The sequence below is a fragment of the Pyrus communis genome, chromosome 9 (assembly GCF_963583255.1).
Source record: "Pyrus communis chromosome 9, drPyrComm1.1, whole genome shotgun sequence".
In the NCBI taxonomy this organism is placed as follows: domain Eukaryota; kingdom Viridiplantae; phylum Streptophyta; class Magnoliopsida; order Rosales; family Rosaceae; genus Pyrus; species Pyrus communis.
In genome coordinates, this window is record NC_084811.1 from 20,575,560 (window position 1) to 20,600,258 (window position 24,699).

The window sequence follows — 24,699 nt, forward strand, 5'->3', positions numbered from 1 at the left end:
CCTCTCAGATCGATAAAACTCTTTAACTATACTACAAGTAGTGTAAATCAAACAATTTAGGCATTCTAATTCCTCGAATAAGCTACAAAAAAGTATACTTCAACAATAACTTGGTGAAGAGATCACTGAGGTTATTTTGGGAATGAATTCGGTGATTTCAATATTCTGATGCTTTTGATGTTGAAGAGAGAAGAAGAACTACGACGCAATGTGCTTGGTATGATCTCCTTTAATGTATCCTTTTCGAATCTGGTTTATACATGCAGAATTATCTTCAAAGATCATTGTTGGTACGTCAATGATAGACGACAATTCATGTGTGCTTCAAATATGCTCGACAACGGCTCTCAACCACGTACACTTATGAGCAACCTCATAAAGAATGAGCATCTTAACATGGTTTGAACCCATAGCAACTAGGGTTTGCTTTGTAGACCTCTAAGATATTGCGGTCCACCAACGGTAAAGACATAACTCATTTGGGATCATGTTCAATGCAAGTCGGGTAAGTACCCAGTATTAGCATAACAAAAAAGGCAAGGATCAACTTAAGGACCGAGAGGGGCGATGGCCACGCATGAAGATGAATAGGGATAAAACAAGCCCAAATCCATTTTACCTTTAAGTAACATATAATGTCCGTAACACATTTCAGTGTTTGTGTATAGGCGCATGTTTGTATCTTGCTAAAAGATTCACAACGAAATAGATGTACGATTTTTTATTGGTATACCAGAATATCGTCAGAACAAGGTTTGATCTCAAGACCAAGCCAATATCAAATTTTCCCAAGATCCTTCATCTCAAATTCCAATTTGAGGTATGCTATAATTTCTTAAGCTCCTTAGGAGTCCCAATGAGATTTTTGTCATCGACATAGACTACAACAATCATGAATCCAGAACTAAACTTCTTAATGGACATGCAAGGGTCCTGACTAGTCAAATACTTGCTTAGACAATTATATAACATCCGTCTAAATTGCTTCAATATGTAGCGAATGCCTCAATCGAATAGAGAGGGGTTCCTTGGTTTAGAACTATTTGACCAATGAATGTAAGCCCATTAGGAAACTTTCACGTAGATTTTTCGTATCAAGATCCTCATATACACACATTAATTGCATGTCAAGTCTTTCGAAAACTACTAAACTTGCAAGCCTATGCCTGACAATTCCTGATACTACCCGATAACCCCCCGATTCATTATCGGGTAACTCAATAAGCACATGTTAAGATAACGGGTTGGTTCGAGTATACACATGGGTAACACGATACATGATAAGCAAAATATTAATTTTATAACCCTAAAAAATACTATAATTATATATATATATATATATATATATATATATTAATTTAACAATTTTATAACCCTAAAAACTATAATAATTATATATATATATATTAAATTTAATTTAAAAATTTGGTGACCATTCGATCGGCTAAGATTTAATTTCAGCTATCCATTGTGGATTAGGTTGGACTTTATCCTTCTCTTCTTTCTTATTCACTCTGATCTCTCCAGTCCAGACTTACTCCCGCGCTGTCTCCTTAATCCACATCTCTCTCACATCCTCCTCCATTCACTTCCTTCAACTCGACTCCGGCAACCACAAGAAAACCACACACAGGCAAGCACACGCTAAAGGTATGAATTTTGTATTTTTGGGTATTCTGTGTTTTTTTTTTCAAAAACTAGTGATTTAGGGTTTACGTTAAAATTAAAACTAATGGCTAGGGATTCTCTGGGTTTAGGGTTTCTTGGGTTTTTTGATTTTGGAGATTTTGGAGTTTTTGGGTTGGGGCATGTTTGCAAACATTCAAAAAACCCAATGATTGAGCAAGCGTGCTTCGCGTTGGCTTTGCAAGCTTGAAAATCACAAAAGGACGAGGCATAAATAGAATCAAGTATTGGAATTTGAAAGTATAGATGTAGTTATGTAAATTAACTTTATTATGTCATGCCATTTAGTTGTATTATAAGCCGTAAGGTGAGATTCATTACTTAATGTCATATATATATATATATATATATATATATATATATATATATATTGAGGATATGTTATCAGGGGACTGGGGAGGTTAGAATTCAGTTAGCCTGTGAGGTAGGCAACGATAGAGTAGTGACGCCCCACCTATTTTTGTTTTGCTATAGTAGATGCAATGTCTTAATTATTTGTCCCAAGTATTGGCAATTAGCAGGCAGGTCCTTTTTTTATTTTTTATTTTTTATTGTGAACGTTGCGAGTTCATTTGTATCTATGTTTCATTTGGGGTCTATTTACTTGAAGTTAATAAGTGGGGTCTATATTTGTTTTCCAGATTTGGAGATGTGGAACAAGCAAAGCAAATAAGCAAGGCTGGAACCTGCAAGTGCAAGGTATTTTTAATTGGATTGTGAATTTGAAAGTAAATTTGAATTGGATTGTGATTTGTGGATATATGAATTTGAAATGGATATAGATAGGTGAAATTGAATTGGATATGCAAAATTGAAATTGAAATATGTATGTGAATTTGAATGGATATGGATATGTGAATTTGAAATGGATATGGTATGAAATTGGTATGAGCAAGATTTTACAGTTTTTTTTTCTTTCTTGAAGCAATGGATGTTGTAGATCAAGATTTTATGAACCTTAATGATGAAGGGTTAGTGGAAGTTACAATAGGAATACAACCTGATCATGGAAGTGAAAATATAGACGATACAAATATAAGTCCAACAAAGAAAAAGGCTAGAGTGATCAAATTTGGTAAGCGAACACTCAGGTCTCCTGTTTAGAAAACTTTCAACAAATTGACTACTATTTTTTAAGATGGTAAAAGTCGTGCTCAATGTAAAGATTGTAAGAAATTAGTAATAGATGATAGTCATCATGGGACAAGTAATATGAATAGACATTTGATAACATCCCCTGGACCGACAGATGGATTATTGTTAGTGTCTGAATTTTGTTCCCATAACTTTGATCATGTGGTATTCCATGGCTTATTGGTAGAGGTCATCATCAAGCATAATCTTCCTTTTAGTTTTTCTGAATATGGGGGTATTAGGGCTTTGTTTACATATATATATATATATATATATATATATATATATATGAGAGACTTTGGATGCGATCCCTAACTATGAATATTCTTTGATTGAAACCTTGTTGATTTTCAATTTTTGATCCAAGTCCCTGAAATTAATGTGATAATTTATTTATATGTACGTTACTATATTTTTTAAATTAAAAATTGAAATTTATAGTTGTTTATATTAATGAGATTTTAAATAAAAAACATAATTTATGGGATTAAAAATATTAAAATATAAATATACTATTGTGTGTGTGTGTGTCTATATATATAAACATTGGTACATTCATCAAAATTAATAACAAAATTATTGTATCAAAACATGGGTACATTCTTCAAAATCACAAAAAAAAAATAAAGAATAAAAAAAAGATATTAGGCTTAATAAAATTAGTAAATTTCTTCGATTAAACTTAACATGGATAGATTCTCAAATCAAAGAAAAAAGAATGTACCCATATAAGTTTAAAAATGGATTAAAAAAATTGAATAGATTATATATATATATATAAGGGTACATTTTACATATAACAAATTGGTATATTTAAGAATGAGTACATTTTAAGATTAAAATTTTGAAAAAAAATTACATGAATGGTAAATATAATTAGCATGGTACATTTTGCAAAATGGGTACAAATAAATAAAAAAATATGGGTACAAATACAAATAAAACTTCAAAAAGAAATTAATATATGGGTACAAATTAAAACTGAAAAGAAAATTGGTACAAATTAAAACAAGGTTGCAAATTAAAATTGGGTACAAACTAAAACTAAAAATATATGATAAAAATTTTAACCATAAATATAAATATACTAATTGTAACATTTTTAGCATTAAATGAATATATTTTGAAATAAAAAATATTTAATTGTTGAAATAATTAATAATGCTATTAATATCAAGGACCTTGATCAAAAAATGAAAATGAATAAGGTTTTAATCAAAGGAGTAGCAAAAGGAAGGATGTGAACCTAATTTCTCCTATATATATATCTCCTAATATTAAGTTATCGTGTAGAAATACAATTAAAGCACGTGTGTTGAGGATGTTCAAAAATGAAAAACAAAGGCTTCATAACTTGTTAGGCTCAGTTGAAGGTAGAATTTGTTTGACATCAGACTATTGGACCTCGCAATGCACTAATGGGTATCTTGCTCTTACTGCTCACTTTGTAGACAAAGATTGAAAATTGCATAAAAGAATTATAAGTTTTTGTCACGTGCCTCCTCCGCATATTGGTATTGTATTATCTGAAAAAATTAATGCATTGGTGACTGAGTGGGGGATTGAGAAGAAGTTATTTTCTATTACTTTGGATAATGTTTCTTCAAATATTTCTTTTGTTAGCATTTTGAACAATCAATTGAATCTTAGAAGTCTTCTCGTAATGAATGGTGACTTCTTTCATGTGTGTTGTTGTGCTTATGTTTTGAATTTGATAGTCCAAGATGGACTTAAATAAATTGATTCTTCGGTGATAAAGATTTGTGAATGCATCAAATATATAAAGGGCTTTGAGCTAGGAAACTAAAGTTTTATGAATGTGTTAGACATTAGGGATATTGGATAGTAAGAGAGGTTTGAGACAAGATGTCCCTACTAGATGGAACTCAATCTATATTATGCTAGATAGTGCAATTTTCTATCAATATGCTTTGATTCATTTAGGGTTGAGTGATTCCAATTTTATTAGTTGTCATTCTTCTGAACAGTGGGATAAAATAATGAAGATTTCCAAGTTTTTGGGGTACTTTTACGAGGTTACGTACTTATTCTCTAGGACAAGGTACCCCACATCAAATTTGTTCTTCCCTAAGGTGTTCATAATCGAACTTCAAATTAAGGCAGCCATGGATGACTCTAAAAGTTTCATGAATAAGATGAGGACTTACATGTACATGAAGTTTGAGAAGTATTGGTCAGAGAACAGTTTGATTTTGGCAATTGCAATCATCTTAGACCCTCGTTATAAATTGCATTTTGTGGATTGGGCTTACACAAAGCTTCCTGGTGTGAATTCGGTCAAATTTACAAAGGTTAATGACAAATTGAATGTTCTTTTTGGTGTGTACTTGGAAAAACTTTTGCATCTTGAAAATTCAAATACTCCAGTGAATTCAGTGCCTATTCATCAAACAGAATCTGGAGATGTTCTCTCTGAGGTAACCTAAGTTTGTTATTATTTACTTTATATATTTGTAGTAGTAGTACTATAAAAAGTGTTGATATTATATTTGAAATTGACATGATGCATGATTCTTATTACATTTTCATTTTTATTTTTTATGATGTAGGATTTTGATAATAATTACGATGGTTCAAGTTCGATTGAAAAAAATGAATTGCAAAAATATTTGGAGGATAAAAGAATAGATAGAAAAGTAGACATAGATATTCTTTCTTGGTGGCAAATGGAGCGTTTTCATTATTCGATACTTTCTCAGTTAGCATGAAATGTGTTCACAATTCCAATTTCAACTGTTGCATCAGAATCTGCATTTAGTATTGGGGTAGAGTACTAGATTAGTATCATAGTTCATTGTTACCATAAACAGTTCAAACTTTGTTGTGCGCACAAGATTGGCTATTTGGAAAATGAGGTAATATATTTTTATATGGTATAGTACTATTGTTTTATTTCTTTTCATAATTATTTTGGTAAACTTCTCATAATTTGAATGGTTTTTAATGTTTGGTTTTTCTACACTTAGTTTATATGGAAGAGAGTTCTGACGTGGAAAAACTTACTGAACACATCATCAACATAAATCTTGAAGGTAATAGATTAAGCCAAAGTTCCAACACAATTTCCTCACGATGATCGATGAAAATTGAGGATTTTGTAAAAGGAATAACATGCAAGCTTTGAGTTCCATTGGCAAGGTTTAAACTTTTGAGAAAGGCTTCACAACCTTGAAAACAAAAACTCTTTCATTTTGCATATCCTTGCACATTATGGGAGAATTACGGGAGAATACGTCTCCTCGTAGTCAATTTCAGGGCGTTGAGAGAAGTCTTGCGCCCCAAGGCATTCCTTGTATCGCACTACTTCATTCTTCGCATTACCCTTCCTTATGAAAATCACTTATAACCAACCGGTTTCATGTTTGGAGGTGTGGATTGTAAAACACCAAACACCTTTCTCTTTGCTAAATAATCAAATTCAACATAGATTATTTCTTTCCATTCTAGCCAATCTGTTCTACGCTGACATTCGTGTATGGAACGTGGTTTGATATCGTTGCTTTGCATAATTTCAATAGCTACAATATACGCAAATGCATAGTCAATGATCATTTTATTATTAGTACAAAGTGCATCTAAATAAGCATAATTGACCAAAATATCTTAATTCTTGAGAGGGGGTTATGTCTCTTCCCGAACCGTAGTCTATAATAACCATATGCGTTGGAGTAAAAGAGATAACGATTCAACTAGGATTGGGCTATGCCATATTACTTCAAACCCACTGGTCTACCTCACTTCTAAGTTGGGGCAGTTGATTAGCTAGCTGTAAATGTGTTAGCACGATCATTACATGTGATCAAAAAATCTATTGATGTTGCACCCATGAAGTATGGAAAATGCCAAACATTGGGAACTATCCGGGGAAGAGTTAGGAACATGAATAAGGAGAAGTGAAAACCACTTAAATAGAGGAATCAATTATATTTCGCCATTTGTTCTCCATAACAATTAGGGATAAAAAGCATTCCACTACATAGTATATCGATTAATTTATCACTAAGAAAGGTTGCAATAATATATATAAAAGATAATTCGGGCCAACCCTGTGGTGTAAAGGTGGTTGGAGCACGTTGTTCTAGAACATTGCCTTGACGCCATGTTAGCACTTCAATCCTTACTGACACGTTTACAAGTGGTATATGTGACCTCGTCACTCTTGCTAGAACAAAAAAAACATCTGGCATGCTTTAAGTTTAAGCTCTGAAGATCTAGAATACGTTGCACTTTAATGTCACACTGCGGAGTACAGGAATCAAGTTGAGGCATAATGGCTACCAACCATGCTAATCTGCTATGTTTATCATGAAATTTGACGTTCTTTTCTCCTTTTAACTGCAAATAATTGTCTCATTAAAGTAACTATCCACAAATCTAGCAGTAAGCCTATCAAAGGCTCTAAGTACCAAATAATCAAAGGTGAATCATAACTGACATATTGACAACCTCCTTTGCGGACTTATTTTGGTATGTTATGACGGTGGTATTGACACATAAATGGCACACCCAAACACATGTAAGTGTGAACTTAAGGCTCATATCCAATAACCAACTAGAGTGATAAGGAAGGTTAGGTGGTGATGAGGCAGGCGGACAAGCATTGCTGCATGTAAATATGCATGCCCCATGTAGAAATCAGAGGCTTGGTTGGCATGACTAATGTCCTAACGATTAATTGAAGGAAGTTTAGGAACGCTTCTGCAAGACCATTTTGGATGTGAACATGAGGAACATGATATTCAAATCCAACACCCTAAGATATGCAATAGTTGTCAAAAGTCTTTTACGTAGACTCTCCGGCATTATCCATTTGAATTGACTTAATGGGAGGTGAACCCTCATCTTAATAATTTGCTCCAGGAGTTTTGCAAAAGCAACATTGTGTGTGGACATAGAAAAACATGTGACCAACATATCGATGCATCAATCAACACAAAACTTAGAAACCGGAAACAAAAATTTTCACAAGCTTAGACAAAAAAGACATCGTTAAATTTCAGCCAATATTGGCCTTATGTCAAAATCTAATCCTCCATAGGTGCACTAGCCTCATGGAAATAAGAAATCACCAACATTGTAACTTTAGGATTCTCAACTTGGGCGAAATTTGTCTCTCGAGCGAAATTGGCCTTCTAGCTTGCCTTTTAGTGTGGTATTCCTTCACAACATGCATTAAGGCCTTGAAAACTTTGAACTGTTGTTTACTAAAGCCACAACAGTAGCACATATCAATGTTTGGGAAGAAAAAAAAAAGGAACTCTCTTAACTCGCTTGATAGTCAACTCCTTTACTTTACCATTATTCTTAAGGTCTTGAGCCTTAGGAGACAAAGAGTCACGCTTAGAATTGCATTTCACACTCTTTGCTTGGCCTTCAAGTTTGTCTCCCCTATTTGCAGATTTGGGTGAAGCACCTTTATCGCATCCTTTATGCCTATTTCAGCATTTTGGTCCTTGATGCACACTTGCATTTGCTTCATGCAAAGGAGCAGCGTTTGAGCTAGTTGGGTGGGACTGATGGTTTTCCATCAGAAGTTGGTTATTTTCAACTATTAGCAAGACATATGTCAAATTTGAAAACTTTTGAAAGTTTTGTGCCTAATATTGTTATTGTAAAACAATATTTTCGGCAAGAAATGTAGAGAAGGTGTTTTGCACAAGATTGCTATGAAAGAGATTCAATGGAATCTTGAGCTCCCAACCACCCAACACCTCTGGTACGATGTCTCAACAAAAATTGGAGATGGCATCTAGCCTCGACATGAGGAAGAAGACGAACAAAATGTCATCGTTTAGTTTGGGCTAAGCTCAAGCACGCAACGCAACTCGAAGTCGTGGCTCACATGGGTTAGGGTTTTTTAATTCCTTTTTTTTTTTTTCCACACATATATACAATTTAAGCAATCAAATTTCAAATCACAATAATCCATCACAAACATATCAAGATATATAATTCAAAACTGGAGTTCATGCTTTATGTGATGATTAACATGCATAAAGGCTTAAAAAACTTTAGAAAAGATTAAGTATAAAAGATGCTTGGATTGCGATTGCTACAATAATGTTCTTGACTCGATACTTCCTTCAAAGATACACTTCGTGCTGATAATGTGTTGAACGAAAATTCAGAGAGTAAAGGTAGAAGATGGATGACAACAGAGAGAAACAATAGAGAGCTTGGTGGTTATGCATTGCACACACTTCCTTGTGGCTTTATGCCTTTATTTATACTAATTAGGTAGGTTTACTTGCCTCACAAGTAATAGAAGTCCTAAAGGAAATAGATCTCCTAAATCGTATTGGAATCTACTTCTAGATTTACGCAATCGCATTCATAAACAATATTAGCTACACCATGTCTACATTTTTATTGAGTAATTATAGTTTTATAAAAATTTCGTAATGTTACTTAGACACACAAGATTGACATTTACTAATACATATAGGTCTAGCATATAATGGTATATGAAAGAATATGTTAGCAAGTGTATCATGGTTTGTGTCTGAATATAATTATTGTCTTTTATTGTGTTCTAGTAAATTCCTTTTTAAACTCAATTTAGTTTTTATCTAAAAAAACTTGCTCGATTTAGGATATCGTTGTATCGTTAAATGGTTTGGTTTGAAGAGTCACCTGACTAGATTGTTATTTCTTGATAGAGATTAGCAAAACTTTGTAATGATAAATTGGTGGGAGGCTATTTTTCCTTCTACATTAAAAAAAGTAAAACTAAAAAAACTTATTTTAGTCATGGATTGGATGTGGAAATTTTTTTATGAGCCATTATGATCATTTGTGTTGTGTGGGTATAATTTAATTCAATCACGTATATTGCATATTCAAAAGAGTTCCACAAAAGTCAATACAAGATTTTGCTTAGAAGCTAGAGTTTTTTGAACTACCATTCTTTTTGTACCGATTCTTTATCTACATATACGCAAAGTTTTTACCTAACATGACAATGATAAGATTTCTACACTAGAAAATACGTGTTAACTTTAAGCATAGTTCACGTTTTATTTTCTTTAGTTATTTTTCCAAATAATATACCATAAAAAAAATAGATTGTATTAATACAATACATTCAATCACGTCAACTACGTATTATAATATTATCATACATGAATTAGTACGAACACATGGTGGTGTGACCATCATACTAAAAAGTTCTCCTAAACGTAAGATCATTTATCTTTTAGTCAACATCATCACACATTGCTGCAATTTCTTGTTCTTGAATTAACAATATAAGATATTTGTCGATTTGCTTTCCGAACTTGTAAGGTAGTGTCATTTTCATCTTTGAATTTTTATTTTAGCCAATTACTCCCATCCACTTGTATTACTAGCCAAATTCTCCCATACCGTTGTGTTTTTTAATTTTTCATCAAATATTCCGTCCATCTTTATCACATTGTTGTCTACGTGTGAAACTTTTGAGAGTAAGTCATTTTCTTTCTTTCTTGTTCCTCCTCCGCTTGTTGGTCTGTAGAACTGCAATCCAACTCTAAAAGCCCAATTGGCCTCTCTTAAAATATGAATGAATTTTCAATTCCCTAAATACAAATTCACAAATTCATCAAGTAATATAACACTTCGGCTTGATATTTGATAGCATAAATCAAGTGGTGGCGCCTTTTTCCAAAGAAAACTATATAGTCCATTGTGGCTTTCCTGCTTTTCATATTTTTAATTTTCATTTGGCTGATCATTGAATGCAAAGACAAATACGGAACAAAAACTGAAGGCAAGAGGATTTTGGCAACAACATAAATAGAAACCATGATCATGCCTTTTGTTGATCAAAATTTAAGTTGAACTCTTGTTGATAGTGAGTTCGATATCAATTATTATAACTAGCCTATTTGATGGTCTAGATCAATACTATGCTCTTTTGTATAAATATATCGTTTTACGAGAGAGAGAGAGAGAGAGAGAGAGAGAGAGAGAGAGAGAGAGAGAGAGAGAGAGAGAGAGAGAGAGAGAGAGAGAGAGAGAGAGAGAGAGAGAGAGAGAGAGCGATCTAGAACCATGAAATTTTTCTTAGCCGGAGTAAGATAAATCGAAATATGAGCACCTCCACATGGGCTAGTCATCTCTGATTAGGTTGGGTTACATAAACGGACCAACATTGCCATCACACCATGGACTCTAGAATGGAGGTTCCTATAATTTAAGGATTGGCTTAAGTAATCACACTCATACAAGGAAATGATATCTTATGCTATATATCGTTTAGGATTCTACCAGCTTTATACATATTCATTATCATAAAATGATTCTCTCTCAACTAGTATAAATACACATAACTAGGGTTCATCAAAAGTATTATAATATTTTGCACACTCGCTCTCTAGCCCAATGCTTAAGTTGTAAGATCTTTTACTGACTTAATCGTTGAAAATACTTTGGCCGGTGCAACACCGGTACCTAGAAATTCTTAGTTGTTTGTCTCTTTTATAGATAGTCCTTCTTGCACTCATCCATCCACGGTGGTGGTGGTGAAATTTAATTCCGACAAAAGAGAGTAGGTGAAGACTCCAATGATATTTTGGTATTTAGTGAATTTAACCCTATTTAAAAGAAATTGGTAGGGTTTAATGTAGGACTAATAAAGAGACTAAACAAAGTTTGTTCATAATCTTCTAAATCCAAATTCCACACAATGTGTGTGATATGTGTCATCCAAAGTGTTAATTGACATGACTTTGCTTAGGTGCTACATTTTCATACCAAAAGCTAATTTATCTGTTCATGCAACAGGTTTTGGTTTATTAAAGGGGTGGGTCCACTCAACAATTTCAAAGGAGGCTCGTGCTATAGTTGCGGTACTAGGACTTTGAGAATGTTCAAAGAGTTCTTTTTAATTATTGAAGAATTCCAAGTTACATTTCTTTGGATAGGTTAGTACACAATTTAGAATGAGGAACATTTTCGGATTCTTTTTATGAGGATTCTAGAGATCCTTCAATCATATATGTTTATCGTACAATGTGCAGCCAGTTTTCGTCAAGTAATGTTTATATTTAATTTTAAATAAAAAGATTTACAATAATTTATGATCGCACGATATATGATGAATAGATGCGATTAGAGGATTCCGAAAGCCTCACAAAGAGGATCCGAAGAGGATCCTCATTCCATAATTTAGAGCCTATTTGAAAGGTTTATGCTGTAAATGTTTTTCAGTTCAGATATACATATATATATATATATATATATATATTTTTTTTTTTCCGGAAGCCCTTTTAATAGAAGCATGCTAATAAAAAAACCAAGTTCTTTTTTAGAGAACATTGAGAATCCACTTAGTATGGGCTTGAGATTGCTCGAATTTAATAAAAAAAAAAGGCAGCTATGTAAAAACATAGAGTGAAAAATATGTTTGGTAAACACAAAAATAAGTTTTTTTCTTTTTGCAAAATTTAGGTCAGAATAAGTGTTTTTGTTGTAGCACAGCAAAAGAAAACAACCCCACGTATATAAAACATCGAAAAAATAATTAAGATTAAACAACAAAAAAAAGTAAATTGTCACACGCATTAGTGTGTGGCAATAGACTAACATATCATAAAACGGGACCTAAGACCTTAGTATTATTTGACTTTCAATGCTAAAAAAATATATCTTTCATCTATATGGTGATTCTTTTGTGGCTTTTAGCTAAAATAGTCTTTAAGATTGATATAACTTTTCACTTTGATCCCTAGTGTGGATGCAAATTTCTTCCTCCTTGATCTTGGACAAAATTGCACCTACAAAACAAATATCACCTTTGGTAAAGTTCTCTGAAAAAGAACGTATGGTGGTGGTGCCACTCCCCTTATTGTCACATTTAGCCATTGTACTTCTCTTTTACGTTTTATCAAAGAATTTTTGCAAATAAAAAATTCTAATAATAAAAACATACGAAAAATCTACAAATGGACAAGAAAAATAGAAAAACCTTGGATGCGAGAGTCTTCTACGAGTGTGGGACTCAACTCTCAATGAAAGCAACAATTTGTGGATGTAAATTTCTTCCTCCTTGATCTTGGAACCTCTGATGCCAACGTTAGAATTTTGAGAGAAAAATGTTTAGGGAATTTTTGAGTGTTTAGCAAGAGTCAAGACCTAGGTTTTTAGAGAAAATAGGGTATTATATATAGGGCATGGGAGGAGAAGGTGGCCAGCCCTTTGTGGTGTTTTTGAGTGTATTTTGTAGTTAATTGGTAGTTTAATTAGCCATTAATAGATTAATTAGGTAATAAATCTATTAATTAGCTAATTAACATAATTTAAAAGGAATGTTTTGGGGTTTACCTTGTGGAGAAGATGGATGAAATAGGTTTTGAATTATTACCTGTTTTGGGCATTTTTGACTTGGTTGAGGGTTGATTGCCCGCTGCTCGCGCGTAGGCATCCTGGTATGCCTCGAGGATAATTTTGTCCTTTTAACCCAAAGATCCACGTGTCGCCTTGTGATTATTTTTGGCTTCACACCTGATATTTACAATTGATGGAAGTGGTCATTGAGATTGTTCATGTCAATCATTTTGGTCATTCCGTGAAAAATCTCCATTAAATTGAGAATATTTTTCAATCAACCCCTCTGGTGGTTTCTTCAATTATATTGAAGATTTTTCGCATAAGGACCAAAATGGTTGATCGTGGATAATATAATGGACTATTTTTATTGATTTTAAATCTTAGACCAAAGTGAGAAATTGTGTCAATCTCAAGGACTATTTTAGGCTTTTAGCCCAAAATCCGTCTTTTATCACTGCGACAATTCTACACCAAAGAAAGTAAACAGAAAAGGAGAAAGAAGAGAACAAGAATGATTTCGAGAACATTGTCGTTGATTTCAAAGTCAAAGTAGGCTCCGGCAGCAGAGAATTTTTCTTTGAGTTTTGCTCTATACGGCTAGGTTTTTTCAACCCTAGCTTTGGTTTGGTTTTCAAATAATTTTTAAACAAACCATTTCAGAAATTTTAATATTCTTTTTTAGGGGTTAAAGTTCTACAATGTGCATTAATAGTGATAACTTACGAAAATTGGTCACTTGACTTAATATTTGGGGCTGCTGTAATACAATCAAAACTCTATTTTAAAGAGTCAAATATAAAAAAATAAAAAATAAAAAAATCGCCAACAAACTGTATAAAAGAGTCTGTATTATAGAAAAATGAACAATCACTCCTGAAATTTACAGAGCAAGTGTTCATCAGCTAAATATTGGAAAAATAATAAAATTCTTGATGGACCATTGAGCAAAAAGAAAAGGAAGAGATAAAATATTGTTTTAGAAAATGAGTGGGTTGAGTTTGAATCGTTAATAATAAAATATTCAAAGTTTGTCAAAATAGAGAGTTGTTGGAGATAAAAAAAATTAAACTGAGTAACTAAAATAGTTTTTCACACTGTTCACTTGCTAGTTTAACAAAAATTTAGAGTTTCTCTTGAAAATGCTCTTAACAAGCTAGACTAGAGAATGCTAGTCTAGAGTATGAGAAAAGTGAAGTCGCTCTAACTAAAATCCTTTTTAACCCTTCTATATTTGGTACGAACTCTCCAACATTTTGGGTTGTTGTGCCAAAACTTAGAAGAAGAAAAAAAAATCATTTTCAACCCGAACTACAATTTTTTTTTTTCGTCAAATCAACCCGAATTAAAAGCAAAGTAACCAAATAAGCGAAATTTGAAAATACACAGAATAAATTAGCCGAAATGCTTACCCCATTTTGTCTTTTAAGTGTCTTTTTAATGTTGATTCAACAGAATACACGATATTAGCTTAACCGAAACACAATAACTAAAAGACCAAATGAATTATATAGCATTTAAGCCAATGGGGGTAGGAGGGAAGAAAAAGAAAGTGAAACTTGTATATAAATTTTTATAACAAGCTACAATGAAACACAATTTAATATCAATCTCATCACAAATATATCGTGATTATATCTCTACAAGTTGGAAACAAATTTGAAACGAAAAGCCGCTAAACCAACTAATCGGAAGAACATCAGAAAAAGCAGTTCTTTTACACAATAGTGCGAGAGCTTTTAACTGGGAGTGCACAAAGGTGAACATATCACGTGCCATGTGGTGCCTATATGCACATTTGGATCAGTCTTCCTTGAATCATTGGTCCACATCCATTTCTTCCTCCACGTGGGAGGTCTCAATGTAGAAATTTACAAACTGCATAGAATTAGAAGGTTGTGTTCACAACACATTGCCACTATAACAAAGTTTATGGACCATCCCCCACAAAAAGGACGCAAAAAACAATTTGTTATTTAGTACTACGGTCTAGCCAATGACGAATTTGAACCACATTACTACTAGCCTATTGTAAGACTAAGTCTACCCCTCCATTTAGTGTAGATATTATCGTTTGTTCAAAAAATTATATATATATATATATCAATCAATAGTAACTTAGAACCGCGGTCTAGTGATATTAAAGTGGTATTTTTCTTTATTTAAAACTGAGAGATTTTAGCCAAAGGTGAATTTGAATCACATTATTGCTAGCTCATTATCAGGCTAAGGTTACCCCCTCCTCCTCAGGGTAGATAATATCATTTGTTTAAAAAAAAAAATGTGAGATACAAATCTCGTCATTACGACTAGGTCATTTTTATTATTTAAAAATGCAATTTACTTTGCAAGTAGTAGATTTTTGAGTTTTTCATGTGCATAAGATTTTTCTTTTTACTCATTGCGTCTCGGATATAATTTTTTTTTTTTTCTATATACGAAACGCTATAGGAAGAGTCTAAGCCCCAAGACTATCCAATTATCGTTTATATTATAATGATAGAAAAATACAATATACTTTGACTAATTTACTAAAATATTAAGTATTTCTTCATATTTTCCATTTTGTAAGTTACAATGCCATGACAGTTGTACACATGATGATAGAGCAAATGAAGAGGATATTGTTCCGAGGTATTACATCATGACGGTCTGGTCGGTGCACTGGACACTACATTAAAAAGTTGAATACGACCTCTAATGTATTTATATTGTAAATCTTCATTTGTATGAGAAGCAGATGTTCTACACTAATATAATTTATAATTTCTAGTAAAATAAAATTCAAAATTGAGTACAAAAGAGCGAACCGACAGCCTTGACCATTTTATGGAATTGTTTGAAGAAGTAGAGTATATTTCCTTTGAGGCTACGTTTGATACGCTAGAAACAGAGCTTGGGAATGAAAATGGTTGACTTTTCATGTTAAATAAGTCCAAGGTTGGGAAATAATTTCCAGCGTCACGGGAAAATAGGGGAAAGTGAATCCCTCTTCCTCACAGGAAACCAAAAGATGCATTGATTGCTGTCTTTTTTATGACAAATTTGTCTTCCTTAACAATTTAAATTTCCATTACATCCGGAAAAATGATATTTCAAACCTGCTTTCTTATTCTTACCAAACACGGGATAGAAATTTTGCGTTTCCCTCCTACTCGAGAAAGCGGTGGAAAATGATTTCCAATAAGTTTTCTTTCGCGTACCAAACGCAGCCTTAGGGTTTTGGTTGTGAGTGGACAAAACAAACAAATGAAATAAGGAAATACAAAAGCCAGAAATAAAGAACAAAAGGCAATTCACTAAAAACAATATCCAATGTCATATCCAACTTGAAAAGGCAATTCGCCAATCGAGTGCGGTCCTAAGTTCGACCGTGACCCGACGGTGTGGAATTCTCACTCTCACCCTCACTCTCACTCTCAATCCTGAGCCTTTGTTTTTCCTTGCCTTTCTTCAACAACTTGGGCCTGGGCTTTATGGGCTTATTAAGATAGCCAGCCTGCAAACCCACCATGTCCCTCAAAACCCCAATAAGCTGGGCCTCAATCTCCACCCCATTGGGCTCAAGCGCACCCAGAGCTCTGGCCACAGCCTCCAACGTACTCACGCACCCGCCGAACGGCTCCTTCCTCAGAACCAACTCCGAGTCGTAAATGCTCCCACCGCACGCGCTTTCGTCCACATCCAAACAAACCCTCGTCGCGAACGCCGACAAAAACTCCTCGCTCGCTTTCACCATCTCCCGCGCGTGCTTCCACGTGGCGTCGAACGCGACGAGAACGCGAGGGAGAGGGGAGGCGGCGAGGTCCGATAGGGTGACGGCGGGCGAGGATTTGGTGGGCGGGAAGAGGTATATGGCGGGAGGGGATTGGTCCAGGAGCGGCGAGAGGCCTGGCCGGAGCTTGCGGCCGATGATGGCGGTGGCGTTGGAGAGGCATTTGGTGAGGATTGGGGTTGTGGAAAGCTTGTGATTGGCTTCGTGGGGATGGTGGAGGATTATGACATGGGTTTGGGTTTGGATGGGCTGGGCCGGGAGAGATTGGCAGAGGCATACTGGGCCGGGTCGGGTGCAGTTGCTGCATATGGGCCTGGGCCCACGCGGCGTCGGATCGGCTTGGGCGGCGGCGCTGTCGGAGGATATGTCAAGGTTGTTGAGGTCTTCTGATTCCATCTATGAAGCTCGCTGGTTAAGATGCTGTGCGGAGACCAACGGCACCGATTCGTTTTTATGCCCTAGGTAGAGGCTTAGAGCAAGGAAGGCGTCGTTGGTGCGTTTAGAAACGACGCGTCGTTGGGGGCGCTGGGTACTAAATTTGGAAGTGAGATTCAATTCCACAGGGACAGGGAGAGAGGCCCCGGAGGGAGAGGGAGAGAGAGTGAGATGACGACGTCAAAGTTGGAAGAAAGCGAGAGCTCCTGCGACATCTCTCAGTTCCATCACACCCCATTTTACTGGTACGTCAGTAAAACCAATCAACCAATCAACTAGGCCTTTTTTTATTCGAACTTGGGTGCAAGTGGTGGGAACACTGCCCCCGCGAACTGGCCTAACCCGCGTTTTCTGTTTTTGGTTTTCGGCTTTTGTTCTGTGCTGTTGTTCAATTGCTAATCAAATTAATCACCCTTTTTGTACACTTTGTCCGTGTAGTGAGGAGAATGTGTACTTGCTTTGCAAGGAGCTGTGCAAAAAGGGCATCGCAGATGCACAGGGTTCTGATCTTTTCGTCGTTTTCATTTCCAATGACAAGAAACAGGCATGTATTTTGTGTTCCCATGTTACCCCACTCGCCGTTTGTCTTAAAATTTGTGTCTTATTTGTCTTGTTTTTAACAACTTAGCGTTTGTACTGGTGTAAATAAAATGGTGCAGATCCCGTTGTGGCGCCAGAAGGCCAGCAATCGAGCGGATGGGGTTGTTCTGTGGGATTATCATGTCATTTGCGTGCAGAAAAAAGGCAGTGGTGACACACCCGCAACTCATTTAGTGTGGGATTTGGATTCGAGTCTTGCATTTCCTTGTCCTTTAGCAACCTATGTCTTGGAAACGTTCTGCCCCTCATTTCAGACCTTTGCTGAATTGCGAAGGTACTTCATCACTTGTCTGTTTTGCATTTATAGGCAAATGTTCTAATGATACTACTTGGGATGTTATGTTGTGAGGTTATTGCAACATAACATACCATATATCTTATAAGTTTGTTACCCTCTATTTATATTGATATCTTTGCGGTTAACGTGATGCAGGTGTTTCCGGATTGTGCATGCCCCAATATTCCTTCGTTTCTTTGCTTCTGATAGAAGACACATGAAAGATTCTAATGGAAATTGGCTTCGTCAACCTCCTCTCTATCAGCCTATTGTTGCGCAGGGTAAGTGCTAAATTCCTCTGATGCTTTTATATGGTTTGATGACGGTGCAGTCGTTTTGAATCGTCACTTCTTAGAAAAATTAAAATGTGTGGAACTCCCTTTTTTTCTTTTTCTTGCGATCAAGCAACTCCAATCTAATTTGTTTTTGTAGTAATGTCAGATAAGATTGAAACTTATGTGATTCAATAGCCACTATTGATTCCTACTAGTAATAAGTAGATGGAAGGTGCATAATTTGCCGAGTTCAGGTTCATGCCAAAATCATGCTTCTTGTGGCGATTGTTATAAGTTCTGTTTATAATGAAAGAGAATAATTATATATATATATATATATATATTTATATTCCCTAATGAGCTACATCAGTCACTTGAGAACCATTATCTGATTCTTGATTCTAGGATTGTCATTTCTTGGAACTCCCCTTGTTTCGTTATGCGGTCAAGAGGGGGAATCCAATCTAATTTTGCTCTTGTAGTAATGTCAGATAAGATTGAAAATTGAGCCACATATGTGAGTTAAGAAATTTGTTTGACATCTAGAAAGTAGCTGAAATCAAGCTTCTTATGGTCGATTGTTATATCTTCTGTTTATAGAGACGGAGAATAGTTTTATATAAATCCTAATGAGCTAGAGCAGTCAACTAAGAACTATAATGTCCTCTTTTACTTTCCCTTTCTTAGTAGCGTAATTATTTTGTTCTGGCATTGAACTTCTAAAAGCTATTTGCCAAGCGAGGTGGTGATGGAGTGTCCAAGTGAAAATTCAATATATTAGAGTCTTTCTACTTTCCTTTGCAATAAATGCAGTGTAGTCTGCAAGTTAATTGTAATGTATTAGGTGTCATAAATTAGTCTTTAGAATTCCTAAGGATATTACTGCGGATCTTTACATTCATGTACCAATTAGCCTATAAAAGGGGCTACTTTGTAAGCTTTTAAAAATAAGATTGTTAGTAAAAAAAGTTCTGGGTTTCCTGCTTGTGTGTGAAGCACAGCAACCTTGTAGTGATTCCAAGGCACCTTCGGTGTGAAGCTAAAGGCCGTTGTGATGCCGGAATTTTTCTAGTTTATTTGTTGGAGTGATTCCAATACACCTTTGGTGTGATGCCAAAGGCCGGAGTGAGTCCGGATCTCTTCTATTTCTACATCCCTTCATATTGTCCTGCATCAGGTGATGAGTAATGCACAACAGAATTGGATTTATTTTTTCCTGGGTTTTGTAAACTTGTGCAGATGGGACTGTACACAACCTGGATGGTTACTTTCAGATCCGTGCTACAGATGCGGTGACAAGAACAGGAGTTGACGTGACCAATGCAGTTTTTACTGAAAAGCTTGGTGTGGTCGTAACAGAAAATCAGCTGGAGGAGTTCTTTTCCCAGATTCCTTAATGTATGGTAATTCTCATCAGCTGGTATATGTAAAGCCTTTATTTTCTGGCTTCCGACTGAGTGAGTTACTGCATCGCATTTGGGATTAGTTCATTCCAGCTGCATTTTCCTTTCTCTTCGATGCTTCTGAGAATTGGATTTCGCCTTAAAGACTGTATAGAGCATTGCATCTTTAACTTGAATGACAAGTACCAAAGTTCTGTGCAAGTCTTCAGGCAGGAAGTTGATTATTGTTTAGTAAGATTTTTATTTTATTTTGTTATGAGACGGGTCTAATATTTACGCATTAAATTTGATTAGCGGACAGCCTTCGTTCTATCTTGTTCTGAGTTTGTTCATGTGTTAGCTTGCTGGTCCGATGTAAACTGTCAGTAAATCACTTGTTGATTTTCCTACGTCTTGTTTGGTTGAACGACGGAACCATAAAGTGGCAGTGCCTCATGAATGATGCATCTGGTACGTATACAAATACTGCAGCTTCTGTTACTAGAGCTTTTGATGTGCATGCTAGCTTTGCAAGTTCAATACCAGCACTGCAGCACAAACTGTATAGCCACTTACAAACGCAGAGTAAGAGAGAATAATTCTTAGTGACTGCTCTAGTTCACAAGGGATTTTATAACAATCGACCGCCAGCGTATCTAACAATGATTCTCTTTGAAATATGTTGGCGGTCGATTGTTAAGCGTCTGGTAGTTTTTCTTGCAATTGATCCAGAGATAACCCTTCGCAAATCTCTCTACCTAGTGCTCAACTGAGAATATCTTTTGCCAATTCAGTAACATCATCTTTAAGCTCACATAATCTCTCCCCTGTCTCCTTGATTCCATGACCCGCTCTCAATTGGGATGCAAATGGATAAGAACAGGAAAAGAAACGGCGTACCTTTCTAGTTGTGCCACTCTCACCAACCATTTGTAAAGCTTCGCACTCAAACTCCAACAAATCCTTAGCACATCTTCAAGTTGCCGTAGCCAACTGCGTAGCTTCTTACACGTACTTGGCTCCTCTTCGTCATCAAAGAGCAGTCTTTGACGGTGGACATGGTGCGCCCAAGCTTTTGCAAATCTGCTTTAAAGTTTAAACCCCCACCCCCACCACCAAGCACATCTCCTCTGAGGCAATGGAGCCGAGCTTTTCAATGAGTTTGGCTGCCAACGGAAATGCAAACTCAGCTATCTTCTTCTGCTTCTTCTAATGAATCTGGTCCTTAGTTAAAGATATGATCAAACTCTTAATATGCTTTTAAAAAGTCAACAACTATAAAGAAAGCCTAGTGGCCAAGTAATTTTGTAAAACAAACCCTACACTTACGTTATTGACAAGTTTTTCATGGAAGGACAAAACTAGTTTACGGCAGACAAATTCAAGGACCACTTCTATTGATTTTTAATGTCAGGGACCAAAATAAAGAATTATACCAATTTCAAATATCATTTTAACTAAAAACCCTACTGAGTTTTGTACTGTTTTATCAAATCACATAGCCGTCTGGCGTAAGACACAAAACACCCGCCCCTACTCTCACCTCCTAGCGTTTTGGCCCCACCCACCCCATCTGACACCACCCGATGTGTCTTACGTTGGTCAGTCGTGGTCTGGTCATCCTAGCCTAAGAATTTCTCCTACCATGGGTGTGGGATGACCAACCTACGAATTTCTCCTACCAACGCAAAGAGTGAGTCGTTTCCGCTTGGAAAATGATTATGTACTGTCCTTCTCTTTTAGCACTCTTCATTTTGTTTGCCATTTGATTTATTAATCCAACGACTAGAGAAAGAAAAATTGGGGAATGCTTTCCCTTTCCACTTCCCTCTTCTATGGCACCATCCTGGTAGTTGGGGCTAGGTCAGGCGCTGTTACCATACTAAAATCCCTAACCAATTGTCATACCAAACTAGTAGATTTATTTTTTTTTTTTTTGGTCCCAAGTCTCAAATTGTATAAATAATTTTAGAAAATCTGCTGAATGCACACAAGTTACTCAATCTTCTTGTAATGCATGCGCTGCCAAAAAAATCAGAGTATTGAGTGTTTCTTGTACAGTATTGATGAAACAGGCCTATGATTCGCAATCCCGATACAATCTCACTGAACCAAGCTCGAATTTCAAGCCTATGATACACGCCATCATGATAAATATTGAGTATAGGCCTTGTTGGACGGTTAGAACAGCCTCAGATGTCAACCACACACCTTCAATTGATACCTGCAGTTCTGTGATTGCTGTTGGCATCAGAAGTCCACTATCCTTTAGAAACAATCTGACCAACCAAATCTTTCACCACCTTTATAGAAGAAAAGATCCCAGGCATGGGCGAGTCGGCTCAAGTTTCATCTTCACCTTCTGAGAGCAAGCAATCTTGTACTTGTTCCCTGAAAGAAAACATAATGGCTGAATTAAACATGACTGTAGACTTCTAGTTTTGATTTTATTTATCTTCAGCTACACAACGATACAGGCAGCTCATGCCACCATTAAAGACCAACAGAAGCCGAAGCCGACCAAATGTTTTGTACATGATCGCAGCACAGAAATATGGAACCATTCAGCGGTAGACTCTGTCTAGATTAGCCCATTGCGAGAATGCGAAATAAGAGTATGTCTTGCAGTAAGATATTTCTACAAAAAACATGTTTTGGAAAGTGTCATTATTTTGAAATCGAAAAAAGAAAAGTTTCACGATTTAGCCTTTAAAACCAACCTTATCCACTTTTCCAAGGGAATTGGAGATACCTTTTACAAATCTTTCTTACTTAACAATGATCAACCCTTGCTTAATTGTTCTGAGTTTGTTCATGTGTGAGTTTGCTGGTCCGATGTAAACTGTCAGCAAAATCACTTGTTGATTTTCCTGCGTCTTGGTTGGTTGAACCACGAAACTATTAAGTGGCAGCGCCTCATGCAAGATGCATCTGGTACATATAAAAATACTGCAGCTTCTGTCAGTGAATTTTTTTACGTGCATACAGATAGCTTTACAAGTTCAATACCAGCCCTGCAGCACAAAACTGTTTAGCTACTTAAAAAGGCAGAGTAAGAGAGAGGAGATAATAATTCTTAGTGACTGCACTAGATCATAACAGAATTTATAACAGAACAATTATTATCTTTCCTTATAAACAGGAACTTATAACAATCGGCCACCAGCATATCAGACAATGATTCTCTCAAAAATATGCTCGAACAAGCTTTCTGACTCACATATGGGCTCATTTTCTTATCAATCTTATCTGAGTTCACTGCAGAGCAAATTAGATTGGAGTTACTCACTTGATCAGATAAAAACAGAACAATGGGAGTTCCGCGGATTTATATTCTTTATTCCAAGTCATGGCAATCCTAAAATAAAGAAGCAGAGGTTTTGGAAGAGGAATATATGGCTTCATCTAAGGGACATAAAGAATAGTAAGACGAGTGAGGAGGCTTATGATTTATCAGTCACACTTCCTATGTTGGTGATCTTCCTGTCATCAATCTCATTAAACATACCTTCAGTATTTTAGAGAACAACTTACCTCGGTTTTCCCCAAGTCATCTCTCATTCGAGTTAAATCCATTTTCCAATATTTTGTTCTGAAGGGAGATTGGCGCTAAAGCAACGAGATCATGAAATCTTTATGGACTCCACAGCAACTGAAGAAGCTTTGCGAAGCTTGCGCGCACCATGTCCACCATCAAAGACGTTCTCTTGGATGCCGAAGAGAAGCAAGCACGTAACAAGGAGCTTCGCAGTTGGCTACGACAACTTCAAGATGTGGTTCTTAATGCTGAGGATTTGTTGGTAGTGCGAAGCTTTACAAAGGCAAATGGTTCGTGGTAGTAGCACAACCAGAAAGGTACGCCGTTTCTTTTCCTGTTCTAATCTAGTTGCATTTCGCTTGAGAGTAGGTCAAGAAATCAAGGAGAGATTATGTGAGCTTTGCTGATCTTTGCACTGTTCATCATCACCGTCATCTCGGTGATGAGAAACAGAAAAATACAGTTGACCTTCAAATGGTACCAAGCGATGATCATCAAGGTGGGGATAATGAGAATGTATATGTTATTCGTATAGTGGGATTCGAAGGTTTAGGGAACACCACACTTGCCAATTTGGTGTACAACGATGAGAGAGTCGTAAGGAATTTTGAGTTAAGGATGCGGCAGCATATGTCAGTGGACTTTTGATACTACTAGATTGGCAAAAGAGATCATTTGCTCTGCATTGGGTACAAAGATCACTGAAGGGTTGTATGTGGATCAAATGCAAGAACAACTACAAAAATCAGCAAAGTTCTTATTTTCTTCTTCTTCTTTTTTATTTTTTTTTTATTTTTTTTATTTTATAAGCTCACATAATCTCTCCCGTATCTGCTTGATTCCATGACCCACACAATCGGATTGCAACCGAATTAGAACGGGAAAAGAAACGGCTTACCTTTCTAGTTGCGCCACTATCACGAACCACATTGCCTTTGTAAATCTTCGCACTCTAACTCCTCCAACAAATCCTAAGCACATCTAAGCACATCTTGAAGTTGTCGTAGCCAACTGAGTAGCTCCTTATCACAGGCTTGCTTCTCTTCGTCATAAAAGAGCAGTCTCTAATGGCGGACATGGTGCACCCAAGCTTTTGCAAATCCGCTTTAACCCCCCACATCAAGCAAATCTCCTCTGAAGCAAACGAGCCGAGGCTTTTCAATGAGTATGGCTGCTAACGGAAATCCAAGCTCAGCCATCTTCTTCTGCTTGATGAGGTGAGCTGAAGGTAACTCAGATTTTTCTAGTCTTCACTCTCTGTGATGATTCCG

The 24,699-nt window shown here is 36.0% G+C and overlaps 2 protein-coding genes across 2 annotated transcripts; one reads left to right on the top strand and one right to left on the bottom strand.

The window, feature by feature from the left end:
• Window positions 1-16,424: 16,424 nt before the first annotated feature.
• LOC137745210 (tRNA-uridine aminocarboxypropyltransferase A) lies at window positions 16,425-17,317 on the bottom strand. Its single transcript, XM_068485126.1, has one exon. The coding sequence runs from the start codon at window positions 17,315-17,317 to the stop codon at window positions 16,508-16,510; it is 810 nt and encodes a 269-aa protein (XP_068341227.1). The 3' UTR covers window positions 16,425-16,507.
• Window positions 17,318-17,328: 11 nt separating this feature from the next.
• On the top strand, window positions 17,329-20,221 carry LOC137745211 (protein N-terminal glutamine amidohydrolase). Its single transcript, XM_068485127.1, has 5 exons — window positions 17,329-17,601; window positions 17,795-17,900; window positions 18,016-18,230; window positions 18,390-18,514; window positions 19,748-20,221. The coding sequence occupies exons 1-5, from the start codon at window positions 17,528-17,530 to the stop codon at window positions 19,903-19,905; spliced, it is 678 nt and encodes a 225-aa protein (XP_068341228.1). The 5' UTR covers window positions 17,329-17,527; the 3' UTR covers window positions 19,906-20,221.
• The last annotated feature ends 4,478 nt before the right edge of the window (window positions 20,222-24,699 follow it).